This window comes from Lissotriton vulgaris, chromosome 6 (assembly GCF_964263255.1).
Source record: "Lissotriton vulgaris chromosome 6, aLisVul1.2, whole genome shotgun sequence".
In the NCBI taxonomy this organism is placed as follows: domain Eukaryota; kingdom Metazoa; phylum Chordata; class Amphibia; order Caudata; family Salamandridae; genus Lissotriton; species Lissotriton vulgaris.
This window is the reverse complement of record NC_141694.1, coordinates 1,529,443,667-1,529,460,891: the sequence shown is the minus strand read 5'-3', so window position 1 is coordinate 1,529,460,891 and position 17,225 is coordinate 1,529,443,667. Positions and strand designations below refer to the sequence as shown.

Genomic DNA, 17,225 nt, shown 5'->3' with positions numbered 1-17,225 from the left:
AGTTTCATGTGGTTGAAGTTCATCCAGTCCTGGATAAAAGTCATGATGAACTGAAAGTTAGATGTTGTCTCGGGGGAGGAAGAGAGAGAAAAGATAAGCTGGAGATCGTCTGCATAATTGTACACAGAGACCTCCAGCTGCTGTAAAGCAAAAATAAGGGGGGCAATGTAAAGGTTGAATAACAGAGGGGACAAAGAGGATCCTTGGGGGACCCCGCACTGCACTGGGCGAAAGTCAGCTGAGTACTCACCCAGGTGGACCGCTTGAGTGCGATCACTCAAGAAGGAGGATAGCCATAGCAGGGCAGTCCCTCCGATTCCCGCCGCCTCGACACGTGAAAGTAAGATGGCATGGTCCACCGTGTCGAATGCGGCGGAGAGATCAAGGAGGACCAGGGCCTGGGGCTGACTAGTATCCATGCCCTCTCGGAGGTTGTCCAGGACAGATATAATTACTGACTCAGTTGAGTGTGCAGGGCGGAATCCAGCCTGCCTGGGAGCCAAGACACTATTTCTTTCCACAAATGAACTCAAGGTTCTGACAACATGACGTTCCAGTACCTTTGCCAGGAAAGGCAGGAGAGAGATGGGGCGGTAGTTGGCTGGGTACGAAGAATCCGCCCCAGGTTTTTTTAAAATAGGAACAATCACTGCGGATTTGAGTGATGGAGTGACAATACCCTGGGATAACAAGCTGTTAAGAAATGTAAGGGGTGGTGAGGGGCAATAGGAGTAGATCTGCTTCAAGATATAGGCAGGACAGGGATCCAGGGGGGAGCCGGATTTAACCAGCGGAAGAATGGAGGAGAGAGAAACAGTCGTGGGGGGGGGATCGAATGGAGACGTGCTGCAGCTGGGGGACAGCAATGGTCAGTGAAGGAGGGGGATGGGGAGGAATCTTAGCTTTGATCGTGCTGATTTTGTCGAGGAAAAAGGAGTTAAGAGAATCGCAAAGTGGTTGTGAAAGAGAGGGTTTAAGTGAGGCTCTATCAGAATAGGCGAGGTCTTGAACGATGGAGAATATTTCTCTAGGCCGGTTCTCCGCGTGCTGAATTTTAGATGAAAAATAAGCCTTCTTAGTTTCCAGGATGGATTTCTTGTATTGTGCTAGAAGAGTGGTATAGCGAATTCTAGAAGTAGGGCAGTAATCCCGCCTCCAAAGGCGTTCCGCTTGGCGGAGATTACGTTTTTGAATCTTCAGGTCGCTAGAAAACCATCGGTTTGCATCTTTGGGGCGTTTGGACGAGATGCTCTTCAGAGGGGCGATGGAGTCGCAGCCAGCCCGCAGCCAGCTGTTGATAGATTCAGCTTGTCCAGAAGATGGCAGCCCTGAGAGGTCGGGGCTGGATGAGGAGAGTGTGGCAGATAGGGCCGCTATGTCAACGCGGTTCCATGATCGAGCCCAGACGTTTTTGGCGGGGGTGGACTTGGGGAATGAGAGAAGGGATAGAGAAAAAGTGATCAGAGAGTGGTCTGACCAAACACAGGGAGAAATAGAGAGTGAGGTGACCGGACAGTCTCGGTGCCAGATTTGGTCAAGAATGTGTCCTAAGTATTAATTACAAGCGGGTGTGCGAACTAGAGGTCTCTGCTACCGACTTCGGGATAGGTGGTCGGGCAGATTCAGCCAACTTGCCAGTGCCAAAGATGGACATTGAATTTTCTGGAGAACCACTGAACTTAGTTATGATGATGGGGATTCCCTGCTATCCTTTTAGGTCCCTTTTTGCTCATTATTTCCACCGGAATTCATTAGTAATTCCACACTAAAAGAGCAATGCAGCATTAATAAATTCCTTAAATTCCACCAATTGAATTAAAAATTCCTCCCACCCCTAAAGGTTATGAAACTCTAAGGTGACTTACAATATCCTTATCATGTATGTTAGTGGGTACTTTATTCCATATAATACATAGCCCCGCCATCACCTTACCCACAAACCCCTTACAATCTTGGTGCGTAGCTCTTTCAAATGAAAGAGCAAGCATGTTTGCAAACATGAATAATAAAAAATCTCTATTGCATAATTAAACACATCAAAAACGTGTTAGATATCTGTTCCAAACAGATACTAGAAACAGTTCAATGTAAGTCAGTTAAAAGAAAAAAAAAGCTGCCGTAGCTCAAGAAGTGTAGAAACAGGCAGAAAGATTCCAGCTTTTCTCTATCTAAGGAGTGCAAAAAATAAACATATTCTCTCTTCTTGTCATTATAAACTGTTAAAATAGAGAAGTAGAAGGGAAAGCAACTTTCTATTGGATGATTTAACCAGCTGGTTTAATTATGCTCTGTGACCTGACCTGCTGTTCACCTCTGCAGCTAGTTCTGGAAGCTGACATTGTGACATCAGAACTTGAATGTAATAACCTTATAATAGTCAAGTTCTGATGTCTTTTCTTTATAATCAATGGACTTGGTGGGTCACAATTCGGCAAGTATAAAGAAATTAGTGACTGCCTTTATACAGGGATTACAGAGTCCCATGTATTGTACAGCTACTGGCTTCTCAGACCTTTGCCATCACTGTTGTTTTTACTGCCTGTCTGGGTGCCAGTAGGCTTCAAGAGCACAGAGCATTTCTCACCAGCCGAGAAACTGCGGTGGACCGTCTCAGACCTCAGTGTTTGAACACAAGCTGCAGCGCCACCCGCCTGAGCAGCAATGATGAGGAATTTGGATGCTGCTGAGTGCACTCTCCCATCTCAGGCTAGAGCTCAGAGAGCCTCTACACTGACCTCATGAAGAATAAGCCTCTCCATCAAGCTCCCAGCTGCAGCTCACAAACACATGCTGCTCTCTGGTGAAGGGGTGTGAGGATTCCGGTGAACAGAGGCAGTTGCATGTCTGGGCAAATGATGTGTGACACTGTGCTATAAGTACTGAACATGTGTCCACCAAGACCTAAGAAGACTAGTGCACTCTGCTAGGGGAAGTGGGGACAAACCCTCATATTCAACCAGAAAGACTACAGTTTTGTACGAACACACTACCGTAGAGATAAGCTGCCATGCAACTCACAACAGAACCAGAGACTTTATACCCTCTACTGCATCAACTTAACTAATGGCAGGAATAGGGACCACATGCCCTCTACTACACTCTCACAACTGACAACAGCATTGGGGTATAACCACGTACCCCTTACCACATACAAATATGGGCTTGCACACTGCCCCATACCTCTAACTCCTTAGGAATGGTGGAACCTTGAGCTAAACACATTTCCCTACACCCTTAACCCCATAGGAAGTGTGCAACCCAGGGCTAAACACTTCCCCCTATACCCTAAACCCCTTAGGAAGGGTAGTAAAAATTACACATCTCATCAGTGTAACTCAACCAACAAGTCACAACATGCTCACACTTTAGGACCACCTTATCACAGTACACACACTCCCTCTTCTGCATACCCAACATGACTGGGAAGAGAATTAAGCATGGCATTAAAAACATATACTGAGGTAACCCGTCAAGAACCCCCCACTCTTTCGTTTTGTAATTGCTTATTTTCATTAGTAGTTCCACAAGTTTCTTGTTCCTCAAGCACAGTTTCTTTTCCACTCGCTGGCAGTGTTACAATCAAGGATGTGGTCTTGTAGGTTATAAAAGATGTAGGTTTATTAGGTATAGATCAGGTTAAAGGTAAATCATGTAAAGTCCCACCAGGAGTAGCATCCTGCCGCTCAGCCCTTCTCACTTCACCTGTCCACTCATCCAAGCACAAATACTCTCTACATTCCAACCATCCAATGACCTTTCTCACTGGCTGAGCAGCAGGGACTTGGAAATCTGGAGAGGATGCATAGTAACCAAAAATGTACTTTAGCAATTATGATATTGACAATTCTAAAACTCAAAGAGGCTGCGGTGCACTGGCTATATATAAAGCAGCACTAGGCTAAGTGTAGGGAATTCCTCCTTTTAGACAGTGCAGCAAAGTACATGAGCAGATTAACAGAAGTTATTAGGATCAGGTTGAACACTAGCACTAGAAAGGCACATCAGGCAGCAAGCTGCATTTGTAATGCACAGGGCAGCTCATATGCTAGACAATGACACACCCTTGTTTACAGATAATTCACTAGACATAACTGAAGAACACCCTAATAGCACAGTACAAAGGTGCGGCGGTGGAGAAACTCCTATGACTGTACCATACAGAATGTTTTCCACAAAGACAAGGCGCCATCAAAGTGCATAGCCTCATCTGACAACTTATCATACTGAAGGCTCCATCACAGGAGGTACATGCGTTTCCGTGGTAGATTCCACCTACCACCAGTTTAGTGCCCTCCTATTTGGGCTGACATGGGCACCTAAGTCTTCAAGAACTTAATGACAGTGGTAGTGGCATGCCTCAGGAGGTCGGGACGCCTTCCAGTGTTTTAATACTTGGGCGATTCGCTGCTCAAAGCCCGGTCCCTACAGATAGCGTTGCTTCATCTCGAAACAAAATCGTCCTTGTTATTTGGCCTGGACTTTTCTACCAACATGCCCAAGTCTCACTTAGATCCATCTCAGCACCCAATGTTCAAAGGGGCAATAGTGAAGACATTGCTTTGAGATCTTCTCCTCCTCAGAGAGCCTCAGACATTAAAGTTTTGATTCAGGGTTTTTTGGAAGGGAGCTCGCATTCCAGTCCTGATGGTCCGGCGCCTACTAGGTCTTGTAGCTTTTGGTCATGTAGGCACATTGGCACATGAGGGCTCTCTAGCTTGGTACCTCTGCGTACAGTGGTTCCATCATGAACACCTGCTCAAACTAAAGGTGATTCGGCTGGTGCTCAAGGCCCACCTCCCTTAGCTTTGCTGTCAGTCTGTCCAGATTATGACCGGCAATACAACAGTAATGTGGTATGTCAGTAAGCCGAAAGGAAAGGAGTGGTTTTTCACCTTCTGTTCCAGGAAGCATTGAGACTATGGGAATGGGTGCATCAGAATGAAATTTGGCTAATCTCCAACCATCTCGCCAGTTCACTGAACATTAGGGCTGTTAGCCTAAGTCTTGCCATCCAGTGAACAACTAGTGGTGATTCCATCCGGTGGTGATTCAAAAAATATTTACTCTGGGGTAGATCACTTTACCACTCAGGCCAATACCCTTTTCTAGCAGTTCTGTGCCCTGCTTAATCTTCTGCAGGAATGTTTGGGAGAGGTGAATTGTTTGAGGTGTAGCTTTCCACCTAATTGCATGTTCACTCCCATACTTTTGATTCCTCCAGTCCTGAGCTAAGATTCATCATGATGGGCCCTAGTTACCCCTTTGTCCCAGACTGTCTGATAAGGGTTGTAAGCATATATCCTGTACGGTATGCAACGTTTACAACGAAGTTTTTACAACGCACTACCATTACAACGCAGGCATTACCACGCATACCATTACAACGCATTGCGCTGGGGGGCGCTCTAGGATAGGGAATAAGTTTAATTTTCTATACAACACCTTCCCTAGTGTCCACAGGGACTGGAGTTGGAATAGAAAATTATACTTACCACTATCCAGCACCTCTAAGCGCTATGCGTTGTAACGGTATTCGTTGTAAATACCGCATTGTAAAGGTATGCGTGGTAAAAGTATGCATTATAACGTCATACATCCATCCTGTACCTCACCCTGTGCCCCTGATTTGATTTAAGTTTCACTCAGGGTGGACCCCTTCTCCAGTCAGTCTCTGCCCTCCAACCACCAGAGCCTCCACCTTCATGCATAGAGATTGAGCGACGGCAGCTATGGTCTTTTCATCTGCCACTAGAGGCGGTTGATGTCATTTGGTCTGCACCTTCCACCAAGATTGTCTATTCTTGAAGGTCAGATAGATTTTTTGCTTTGTACACTGGAAAATGTGGACCCATGAAGCCTCATCCTATAAGAAACCCTTCAGTTTATATTACCATTAGCTCTGCAGGGTAAGAGCTACAGTGCACACATGTCATTATTTCTCTCCCTTCTAGACCAGTCTTCCCTTTTAAGTCTGCCATCTTGACAAGATTTTTAAAGTGACTGACAAATGTGTTTATGCCTATGCCATTTGGAATTTGAACTTGATATTAACTTTTTTGAAGGGTTGTCCATCTGAACCCCTTCATAGTTGGAAATTAAAATTATTTACATTTAAAACTGCTTTTCTTGTAAAATTTACTTAGGCAAGGGGAGCAAGCACGTTTCAATCACTGAGCATCCGTCCGCCATAGACATGATTTGTTCCAAACAAGTTGGTTGCTCCAACCAGAGTTGCTTTCCTTTCAAAGGTGGTGACCCCTCTCCATCTGTGGCAATACAATCCATTTCCTTCCTTTTATCTCCTGCTGCATCATACCAAAAGAAGGATAGATTACACAGCTGAATCCTAAAAGAGTGGTTTATTAAATTAACCACACTATAGCGACCAGGCCTGAGGACTAGTTCTTTGTGGGGTCTTTCACAGCAAGAGGGCAAGGCAGACCAGAAGATAACCTTATTTAAAATGTTGTGCATCAGGGTGTTTTACACCCTTGCAAAGAAGGAGCTGCCTTAGGCCCATTTAATCAAGGCAATCTATGTAAGCTTTTGCCAGGGGTGTTCACTTGGCTAAGTTCTGTCAGGAGGCTACACAGCTTACTCACACCTTTTCCAAAACATTTTTGGGAATCGCAGGTGAGAAAGTATGGCCATTTCACATGTACAGTGCTGCAGGATTTCCTTGAATAGCCATACCTTCAGACCCACCTTCTAGGGAGGTGCTGCTTTGTAATCTTTTTAAGAGGTGAGGAATCTTTAATCAGAAGTATCCATTAGATGAAAAAGTTACTTGCCTTCTGTAACAATCTGAATGGGGGATACTCTATTGGCCTGCAGATTCCTCACCTATCCCACACACTTTCCTTTTCTGAAGGATGATTAAAGTAAAAAAGAACAAAAAGGTTCCAGCTAGGTTGTTGCACTTCACTGTCACAAATTGATGTATTTTTCCGTCTCGTTATTGCCTTGGAGGGCACAGAAAAAATGGCCGAGAAACTGATATCAGGGTGCCAAGGTGCACACTTTATGATTCAACTGATATTCCAGCGCCATTGCTTCTGGCAAGAGCACCCCCTACAAAAAATTGAAGAGCTACTAAAGGTTTCCAGAACCACTCCGACTCCTGGGCTTTCAAGAGGTCACAAATCTGTAGATGGTAGAATATCTACCAGAAAGACCCATTGCAAAGGTAAAAACATTTCCATGATAACATTTCTTGTGCCCTTATATTAAGCCTTTGAGAAATTGTTGTGAGTGTTAAGGTTTTCTCATATTACAATACTAGGAAACCTATCTACCCTCAGTGAATTCTGTTTCGACTATGCAGAGAATTATTTAAGCATAATTTGCTAACCTGTGCTGTATTAGTATCGTTTTCTGTACACATGGTTTATTTTGAGTAAGAACATTTTCTGAATATATTTTTTGTAAATTGCAGGTGGATATTTGGTCACTTGGTATAATGGTGATAGAAATGATAGATGGTGAACCCCCATACTTCAATGAACCACCACTTCAAGCTATGCGCAGGATCCGAGATAATTTACCCCCAAGAGTTAAAGATGTACACAAGGTTTGTTTTGCTTGTATTTTACATATTATTGCTCTAAATGTATGGATGGCACCTCCTCAATGTATTTATTTTTTTTGTTTAAGAAATTTTTATTAAGCATTGAAAAGTGATACAAGAAGCATGTCATGAAAAATTAGAAAAAAGAACATATGAGTATACAAATAAATGACATCAATCCAGAGGAATTTATATATGAAAAAGAGGGGTAAAAAGAAATAGAGAGAGGAAGGAAGGAAAAAGAAAGAAAGAGAGGAAAGCAGAAGGAAAGGAAAGAGTAGAGGGGAGAAAGAGGAGAAGAAGTAAGTAAACAAAGGGATCATAGGGGACAAGGAGCACGCGGTAAGGGAGAGGGGTTAGATGAAAGATAGGAAGTGAAGGGAAGCCATAATAATTCAGATTTGATTTTCAAGGGAACAGAGGTAGAAGAGGCTATAGAAATTCTGTGTTCATCACAAATATAATTCCACCAAGTGTGGACCGAGATTTTTGAATTGTCTTTCCAACACGATAAAATAACTTTAAATGCAAGTGTAATAAATAGGTCTAACAACTTAGCAGAAGAGGGTGTAACAATATCAATATCATCAGATAAAGAACCTAAAAATATGCGTAAAAAAGATAATTGTGAAGAAAGAGATAACATTTTCATACATATATTCCAAACATCATTCCAAAAAGATAAAACAGGGGAACAATTGTATAGTTGGTGTTGTAGAGTACCTGTAACTTTGGAACAAGACCAACATAAAGGAGAAGAGGTTGGAGAAAATTTATGAATAGTAACCGGGGTAATAACAACTCTATGGTAAATAAAAAGCAAGGATTGGGTAATGCGTGCAGCAACAGAGACTTTGAAGATTCTGGACCATAAACGATCCCATAATGCAATGTCAAAAGAGACAGCAAGATCGGTTTCCCAAGCAGTCTCTACTTTAGATTTAGAGCGAACAGCAGAGTTGGACAGTAAAAGTGAATAAGTTAACAACAGGGGGGGACTAAAAAGAGGGGGGACAATATTTAATGGGGTCCAGTGTGCATGTCCCAACAAACTAATAATCAAATAATTGCACAAAGTTCCCCTGGGGGTAATATCTATGCGAGAGAGAGTGAAATGGTTCTCTCTCTCTGGAGGTGTGGTTGTATCTGGAAGGCAGGGGCGGTCGTCCCTTGTCGGAATTAGGGAAACCTCACACAACAGGCTGGTTCTACGACTGCTGTCGCATTCCCAACCGGCCGCTTCGTATCATCATCGGCTTCCTGCTCCTGCGTCAAGCCGGCACTGCAATGCCTGACGGGCAGCACTTGGTGCTGCACTTTAACGGAGATCTTTTATTCCAAAAGCCGATGTTTGAGTGGGTGTGAGGGGCCCTAATCGTGAAGTAGTGAGCGTGTTAATGTGGTGATGCTAAAAAAAGTTAGTACAGTCTACTCTGGGTACTTTATTCCTGTAGCTGCCTACTTTATTAAAACTAAGAGGGGTATGGGATTTCAGCCAACCGATGTGTGGGGAAGCCCGTTTCAACCCTCAATAAGTGATCTGGTCGACATGTTTCGTGCCATCAAGGCAATTCTTCAGGACCAAAAAAGTGCTCATAAACTCAATTCAGCGCCCATCATGGGCTGCGAAGTTTGATAGATACAACCTGGGGGGTCGGGAACTGGTGCAGGAAGAGTTCCTGTAATGTTCTCCGCCCTGCGAGGAAAGGGGAAAAATATTTTTGGGTATAAGAAACAATGCTTACAGAACTGCGTTGTCTGTATTTCCACCAAATTAATCAATCTCTCAATTACAGACTAAGAATTGAAATAAATTATGTCAGACAATGTATACCACATGCAGCATACAATGAGCGTGTTATCTCCCATTCAATCTCCCAAGCACAATGAAGGGAAATGTCACCAATCAATTCTAAGGACGTATATGTGCCATGGGCAATCTCATAACGGCTTAAGCAAATTTTAGAAGGAACCATAATGGGGGACTTGGGTAAAGCTCTAGACTTACCCACAGTTGTTGTAGAGAGTTCTCCCCGGGCTGCCTGGGTAGGACTTACGTGGTCAAAGTATCGCCTGTGGGGATGCGGGAAAAATTGGAAAAGTGTAAAGGAAGGCTTGGATCGTGGTTCTACATCAAGGTTCAACAATCAGCCATGCCCAACCAGGTGCAGTAGCACTGTGGGTAGAGGGGCCCGTGCCAGGGCGACATTCAACCATTGCCGCAGCGCGGCGGCGCGAAAACCCAACCGTGGATCGCCATTACCTATGTGCCGCCACCCCCATGGGGGTATATATGAGTCAATTCCGTAGTGCCAAGGGGTGGGCACGCCCAAGCTCGCCGAACCTTCCACATGTCTTACTCCAGGCTCACGGAGCCTCGTTAATGTGGGCAGCGGCCGCCAGTCCGATACAGAATTACAGGGGTGCAGGCAAAGGGGCAAGGCTCCAGCCATCGCGACCACAACACACCCGGGAGGTCACCTGGCCGCGTAGACCCCTCCGGAGGTAGCGCGCACATAGGACGAGACCCGGAGCCCCCAGCGCTCCCGCGGTATCATCCAGGCAGCGACGGGCTCAGACAGCCACTTACCTTTAGAGCAGCATGCAAGGGCCATCAAACCTACGTCCATCCGACCTGCGGTCTCGGTCGAGCAGGCAGCCGGTGGATTGGTCGCGTTGTCGGGAGCTCTTAAGACTATCGTAGCGATAGTAGAAAATGAAAAAGGACTACGGCTGTTTACCTGTTCTCGGGCATGCGCAAAAAGAAGAAGGCAGAGTGGGCCTATGCATGTACCACAGCAGGCGACATCTTGGAATGGGGTCGTGACAGAATTGCGTTACAGGGCACCAATGGAATAATCCACGGAGGGAAGGCTAGACTGCTTAGTTTTGCAGTAGACCTTGATAGAACAGATACTATTTAAAGATGATGAACCTAGTTTAATTACAGCAGTCTATGGTTTGCTTATTAAGGTGTAATGTGACATTGACATTGGGTTATTAGTATGGGTCTATCAGGCTTTGTCCCAGAGCTACTGTAGCTAGTGCTTGCCACTGTCTCCAACCCTAACAGAATAATTGATTACGTCGTACGTTCTTAATCTCTACACTATATATTATATATTGTGTTGAGGATATCACAGCAGTCTCAGGTTTGCCCGTTGGTGCTATTGTATCCAACTCTGCAGAATCATTGATTTGGTCGTGGGTTCATAATCCTTACACTATACTTTTGATGGTAAAAAGCACTTGTGTTGGCTATGTGGTGCAGCTACTCGCCCCATTGGTGAAGGACAGAACTAAAGGAAGATACTCTGTCCGGTGGATGGCTATCTTGTCAGTGTGTTCCATGGGACAGAGTCGTTGAGCCCTTCAGTGTCTAGACGTAGACGGTGGACCCATCTCTGTTCAATCTTGAACAATGCCTGTTGGTTTAATGAGGGATGCCATTCCAAAATTACCCAGCGCATGTCTTCTGCCGCATGGTTCTGTAGATGGCAGTGTTCATAAAGGCGAGTATGGGTCTTGTGGCACCGAACATTGCTATTGTGTTCCATGATGCGTGTTTTTACTGTGCGTGTTGTCATTCCGATATATTTCAGATCGCAAGGGCACGTCAACATGTATATACATTTGCTGCTGTTGCAGTTCGTATGTCTGTTCAGGTGCCACGTGAAGTCATGTGAAAGTTGGACAGTTTTGGATTGGATGACTTGTGGGCAAACAACACAGTTACCACAGCGGTAGTGACCAGTTACTGGTGGCAGGTCCCACAGGGTGTTCTGTGGGCGCGTGCTATTCTTTTTGGGACGGGTATGGACCAGTTGATCTTTCAGATTGCAAGTTCTTTTAAACGCAAACCGAGGGCGTGGAATATCTAGATTGACAGAGTTAAGTATACCCCAATGAGAATTAACGGTTTTTTTGATAAAGGAAGAGTTCTTGGTGTAGGCTGTTACGCACGTGATTATATCCTCCTTCTCCCTGGTATGAGTTTCCAACAGGGATTCTCTATTGTTATTCAGGGCTCTCTTCGCTGAGCGGTGGAGTAATTTTGTAGGGTAGCCCCTCTCCTGTAGTTTATTTTGGAGGATGTCGGCTTCCCGTTGATAATCACTGGTGCTCGTGCAGTTCCTGCGGATTCTTAGGAACTGACCGAAGGGGAGGTTATCCCTTAATGTTTTCGTATGGTGGCTGCCATAGAGCAAGAGGCTGTTTCTGTCAGTTTCCTTTTTATACAGAGTGGTCGAGATCTCCGAAGGACCCAGTAAAATTGTCAAATCTAGAAAGGGTATGGAGGTTTCTGAAATGGTTCCTGTAAATTTCAGGTAGGGGTCTTGGAGATTGATCCAGGAACAGAACTCCTCACAGCTGGTCCGGTTGCCCTTCCAAAAGATCAAGATGTCGTCTATGTAGCGACGCCAGAGGGTGAGGTTTTCACGGAATGGGTTTTTTTCCAGAGGGTAAATGAAAGTCTTCTCGAACGCAGCCATGTAAATACATGCTACACTGGGCGCGAAGGTTGAACCCATAGAAGTCCCACGGATTTGATGGAACAGTTCAGATTCATATTTGAAAAAGTTCTCTGTTAAGGCGATATTTGCTAGCTCCATAATGAAAGCGATTGGAGTAGGCGATGTCCATTCCTCAAGTCTCAGGGTGGACTCCACTGCTTCCAAGGTTGCCTGTTGGGGGATGTTCGTGTAAAGGGATTCCACATCCAACGTCAGCAATAGATCCACGTCTGTTCTCCCGTCCACATCATTAATGAGTCGCAGGACATCTCTGGTGTCTTGGAGGTAGGAAGGTATCTTTTTCACTACGGGTTGTAAGAAGACATCGCAGAACTGGGACAAGGGCTCCAGGATTGAACCGATGCCGGAGACTATTGGTCTACCGGGTACAGGAGTGGTGCCTTTATGAATTTTCGGTAGGGTGTAAAAGTATGGTATGACTGGATGTGGAGTGATCAGGAAGTCCGCCTCCTTTTTTGAGATCCATTCATTGGTTTCGGCTTCGATGACTAGGCTCATGATAGTGGTTGCCAGACGTTTAGTTGGGTCCACAGGTAGAGGCCGGTAGTGTGCGGTGTTAGAGAGTTGTCTTCTACACTCCAGGTCATAGTCACAGCGGTCCTGTAAAACTGTGGCGCCGCCTTTATCTGCCTGCTTGATTACTATTGTCACATCATTGCCCAGTGTGTTCACGGCTTGTCTTTCAGCAGCTGATAGGTTGTTGAATTGTTTTATTTGAGGTTTCTTTTTCAAGCTTGATAAGACGGCTCGCTCGAAGGTTAGTACCTCCGGGGGGACCATGCCATCTGTGGGGGTGAAGGTTGATGGTTTCTTGAGGCCAGTTCCCTGAGCCGTGATTTCGGGTTTGCCATCAAAGAAGGCCCGTAACCTTATCTTCCTGAAGAGATTCTTCATCTCAATCATCTCTTCGAAGGTATCCGGGACAGGTGTAGGGACAAACCCAAGTCCTTTCTCCAAAACGGTGGTTTCAATGGGGGTCAGGGTCCTTGATGAGAGGTTGACAATCAGACTCTTCTCCCCCTGTTGTTGGTGGCACTCCGAGTTTCCATCATCGTTGGTTGGGCCGGTTGGTCTGACCATTGCACATTCTTCTGTCCTCCTCTTTTTCGCCCTCTTCCTCTGCCCCAACCTCTGCCTTGAAAAGGTGGCGGATTGAGAGGGTAGAATTGGGGTGGACCTTGGGAGAAGAAAGGGTATTGCATTGGTGGTGGCATTTGTGGAGGTCCCTGGAACATTGGACCTTGGTGGTAGCCCTGTTGCCATTGGGGACGGTGTTGCATCCGGTTGTTCCTTGGGGCCTGTCCTCCACTCGAGTCGCTGCTTGTAGAGCCTCGTCTGGTGTTGTCATCTGAACTATCGTCTGAGGAATAATTGTTCTTTTTATTCCTAAAGTCATCCTTAAGGTAAGGATATACCTTCTCCTTATCAAATCGGGTGATGTCTTTCTGTAGTTTATCCGTTTTTTGTTTCAATAAATAGTCATGATGGTCAGCCATCTCCTGGTTGATATCAGCCAGTTTCGTGGTGAAGGAAGTCTTGTTATTTTTGTTGACAGCAGCTTTCATATTGGCCTCTATGCTTGATATTTTTTCCAGCAGGGCATCCGCGAGGCGTTTTGCTGTCTGGCTGATCAAGAATAGCAGATCTTTTGTGCACTTCCAGGACACCTGGCACCAATCTGTTTTGAATTGCTTGTCCTCCAAGAAGAGTCTTGGAATGAGTTTAACAATCAATCCATATGGGGCTATGTTGTTCCTTAGATATTCCGTCATCATTACCCCATGGATGGTAATTCTGATGAGTTCTTTTTTCAGTTCTGTCAGGGTTGTCCAGTCTTCATTAGATGTGCCTGAGGCAGAGGTATTGGGGTTGTTCAGTAGTGGCGGAGCCGTTCTTAGGGCTTCGGCAATGGCATCCTCATTAAAGCTTAGGCCTGGCACATCCTCCATAGTGATTGGAGAGATGTTAGGAAAAATCCCGAGAGATGGGAGGGTGGGAGGAACACGCAGGTAGTTCTCGTCTGTGTTGGTGTGTCGGGCCAGTGCAGTGAAAGAGTTTCACTGTTGGTAACCTTACATTTCCCGTGGGGGAAACCCACGTAAATTAGTTAACAACAGGGGGGGACTAAAAAGAGGGGGGACAATATTTAATGGGGTCCAGTGTGCATGTCCCAACAAACTAATAATCAAATAATTGCACAAAGTTCCCCTGGGGGTAATATCTATGCGAGAGAGAGTGAAATGGTTCTCTCTCTCTGGAGGTGTGGTTGTATCTGGAAGGCAGGGGCGGTCGTCCCTTGTCGGAATTAGGGAAACCTCACACAACAGGCTGGTTCTACGACTGCTGTCGCATTCCCAACCGGCCGCTTCGTATCATCATCGGCTTCCTGCTCCTGCGTCAAGCCGGCACTGCAATGCCTGACGGGCAGCACTTGGTGCTGCACTTTAACGGAGATCTTTTATTCCAAAAGCCGATGTTTGAGTGGGTGTGAGGGGCCCTAATCGTGAAGTAGTGAGCGTGTTAATGTGGTGATGCTAAAAAAAGTTAGTACAGTCTACTCTGGGTACTTTATTCCTGTAGCTGCCTACTTTATTAAAACTAAGAGGGGTATGGGATTTCAGCCAACCGATGTGTGGGGAAGCCCGTTTCAACCCTCAATAAGTGATCTGGTCGACATGTTTCGTGCCATCAAGGCAATTCTTTAGGACCAAAAAAGTGCTCATAAACTCAATTCAGCGCCCATCATGGGCTGCGAAGTTTGATAGATACAACCTGGGGGGTCGGGAACTGGTGCAGGAAGAGTTCCTGTAATGTTCTCCGCCCTGCGAGGAAAGGGGAAAAACATTTTTTGGTATAAGAAACAATGCTTACAGAACTGCGTTGTCTGTATTTCCACCAAATTAATCAATCTCTCAATTACAGACTAAGAATTGAAATAAGCCCCTGTGCCTGCACCCCTGTAATTCTGTATCGGACTGGCGGCCGCTGCCCACATTAATGAGGCTCCGTGAGCCTGGAGTAAGACATGTGGAAGGTTCGGCGAGCTTGGGCGTGCCCACCCCTTGGCACTACGGAATTGACTCATATATACCCCCATGGGGGTGGTGGCACATAGGTAATGGCGATCCACGGTTGGGTTTTCGCGCCGCCGCGCTGCGGCAATGGTTGAATGTCGCCCTGGCACGGGCCCCTCTACCCACAGTGCTACTGCACCTGGTTGGGCATGGCTGATTGTTGAACCTTGATGTAGAACCACGATCCAAGCCTTCCTTTACACTTTTCCAATTTTTCCCGCATCCCCACAGGCGATACTTTGACCACGTAAGTCCTACCCAGGCAGCCCGGGGAGAACTCTCTACAACAACTGTGGGTAAGTCTAGAGCTTTACCCAAGTCCCCCATTATGGTTCCTTCTAAAATTTGCTTAAGCCGTTATGAGATTGCCCATGGCACATATACGTCCTTAGAATTGATTGGTGACATTTCCCTTCATTGTGCTTGGGAGATTGAATGGGAGATAACACGCTCATTGTATGCTGCATGTGGTATACATTGTCTGACATAATTTATTTCAATTCTTAGTCTGTAATTGAGAGATTGATTAATTTGGTGGAAATACAGACAACGCAGTTCTGTAAGCATTGTTTCTTATACCAAAAAATGTTTTTCCCCTTTCCTCGCAGGGCGGAGAACATTACAGGAACTCTTCCTGCACCAGTTCCCGACCCCCCAGGTTGTATCTATCAAACTTCGCAGCCCATGATGGGCGCTGAATTGAGTTTATGAGCACTTTTTTGGTCCTGAAGAATTGCCTTGATGGCACGAAACATGTCGACCAGATCACTTATTGAGGGTTGAAACGGGCTTCCCCACACATCGGTTTGCTGAAATCCCATACCCCTCTTAGTTTTAATAAAGTAGGCAGCTACAGGAATAAAGTACCCAGAGTAGACTGTACTAACTTTTTTTAGCATCACCACATTAACACGCTCACTACTTCACGATTAGGGCCCCTCACACCCACTCAAACATCGGCTTTTGGAATAAAAGATCTCCGTTAAAGTGCAGCACCAAGTGCTGCCCGTCAGGCATTGCAGTGCCGGCTTGACGCAGGAGCAGGAAGCCGATGATGATATGAAGCGGCCGGTTGGGAATGCGACAGCAGTCGTAGAACCAGCCTGTTGTGTGAGGTTTCCCTAATTCCGACAAGGGACGACCGCCCCTGCCTTCCAGATACAACCACACCTCCAGAGAGAGAGAACCATTTCACTCTCTCTCGCATAGATATTACCCCCAGGGGAACTTTGTGCAATTATTTGATTATTAGTAAAAGTGAATATACAAGAGCAGCTTTAGGTTGTTAAGTAGAAAAGAGAGGATAAAGTGGAGTGACAGGAGTGAAAGAAGAAAAAGATTCGGAGGAAGAAGATAAAGAGGATAAGTAAGATTGAATAGCAGATGTTATAATAGAATATTCAGCGAGAAATGAGGGAGGTAAATTAAACATGATTTGTAAAGCTGGAAAAGAAAGAAGAGTGGAATCAAGGAAAAACTGATGTACAAACATTATATCATTTTCTTTCCAGTGTTTAAAATAGAATGATTTACCCCTATATCTAAGAAATTTGTTGTACCAAACTACAGAGGATAAAAAACATTGTAGAGGGGAAAGAGTAGAGGAGAAAACATTTTGCAATGTAGATTGGGAATATTTCAGAATGGGATATTTAGATACAAAGGTACAATTCGACATAAAAGTAACATGTTGAAAGGAGAAATCTTTTAAAAAAGAGCGTTCCAGAAGAACCCACTTAGGGACAGGAGTATCAAGGAAGTTGTAGGCCAAGGAGAAGGATTGTTTGATTAAAAAGGCAGAGTGATATGAGCCAAAATCAGGGAAACGAACACCACCTTCATTTTTAGGTCGAATCAACTTATGTAACCCAATGCGGGGATGTCTATTATTCCACAAAAATTTTGTGCATACAGAATTAATACGAGAAAAATAGGATTTAGGAATTTTGAAAGGGAGCATAGAAACTGTATACAAAACATGAGGGGTAATCATCATTTTGGTGGTGTCTAATCTACCCCACCAAGAGAGAAATAGGGGGGACCAAATCT

At 45.2% G+C, this 17,225-nt stretch overlaps 1 protein-coding gene across 1 annotated transcript in view; it reads left to right on the top strand.

Annotated features, from left to right (window-relative positions):
* PAK5 (p21 (RAC1) activated kinase 5) overlaps nucleotides 1-17,225 on the top strand; it is an 856,297-nt gene that overhangs the window by 829,231 nt on the left and 9,841 nt on the right. The window contains exon 8 of the mRNA XM_086927707.1: nucleotides 7,436-7,570. Within this exon, the coding sequence (XP_086783833.1) occupies nucleotides 7,436-7,570 (135 nt within the window). The remainder of the gene's footprint in view (nucleotides 1-7,435; nucleotides 7,571-17,225) is intronic.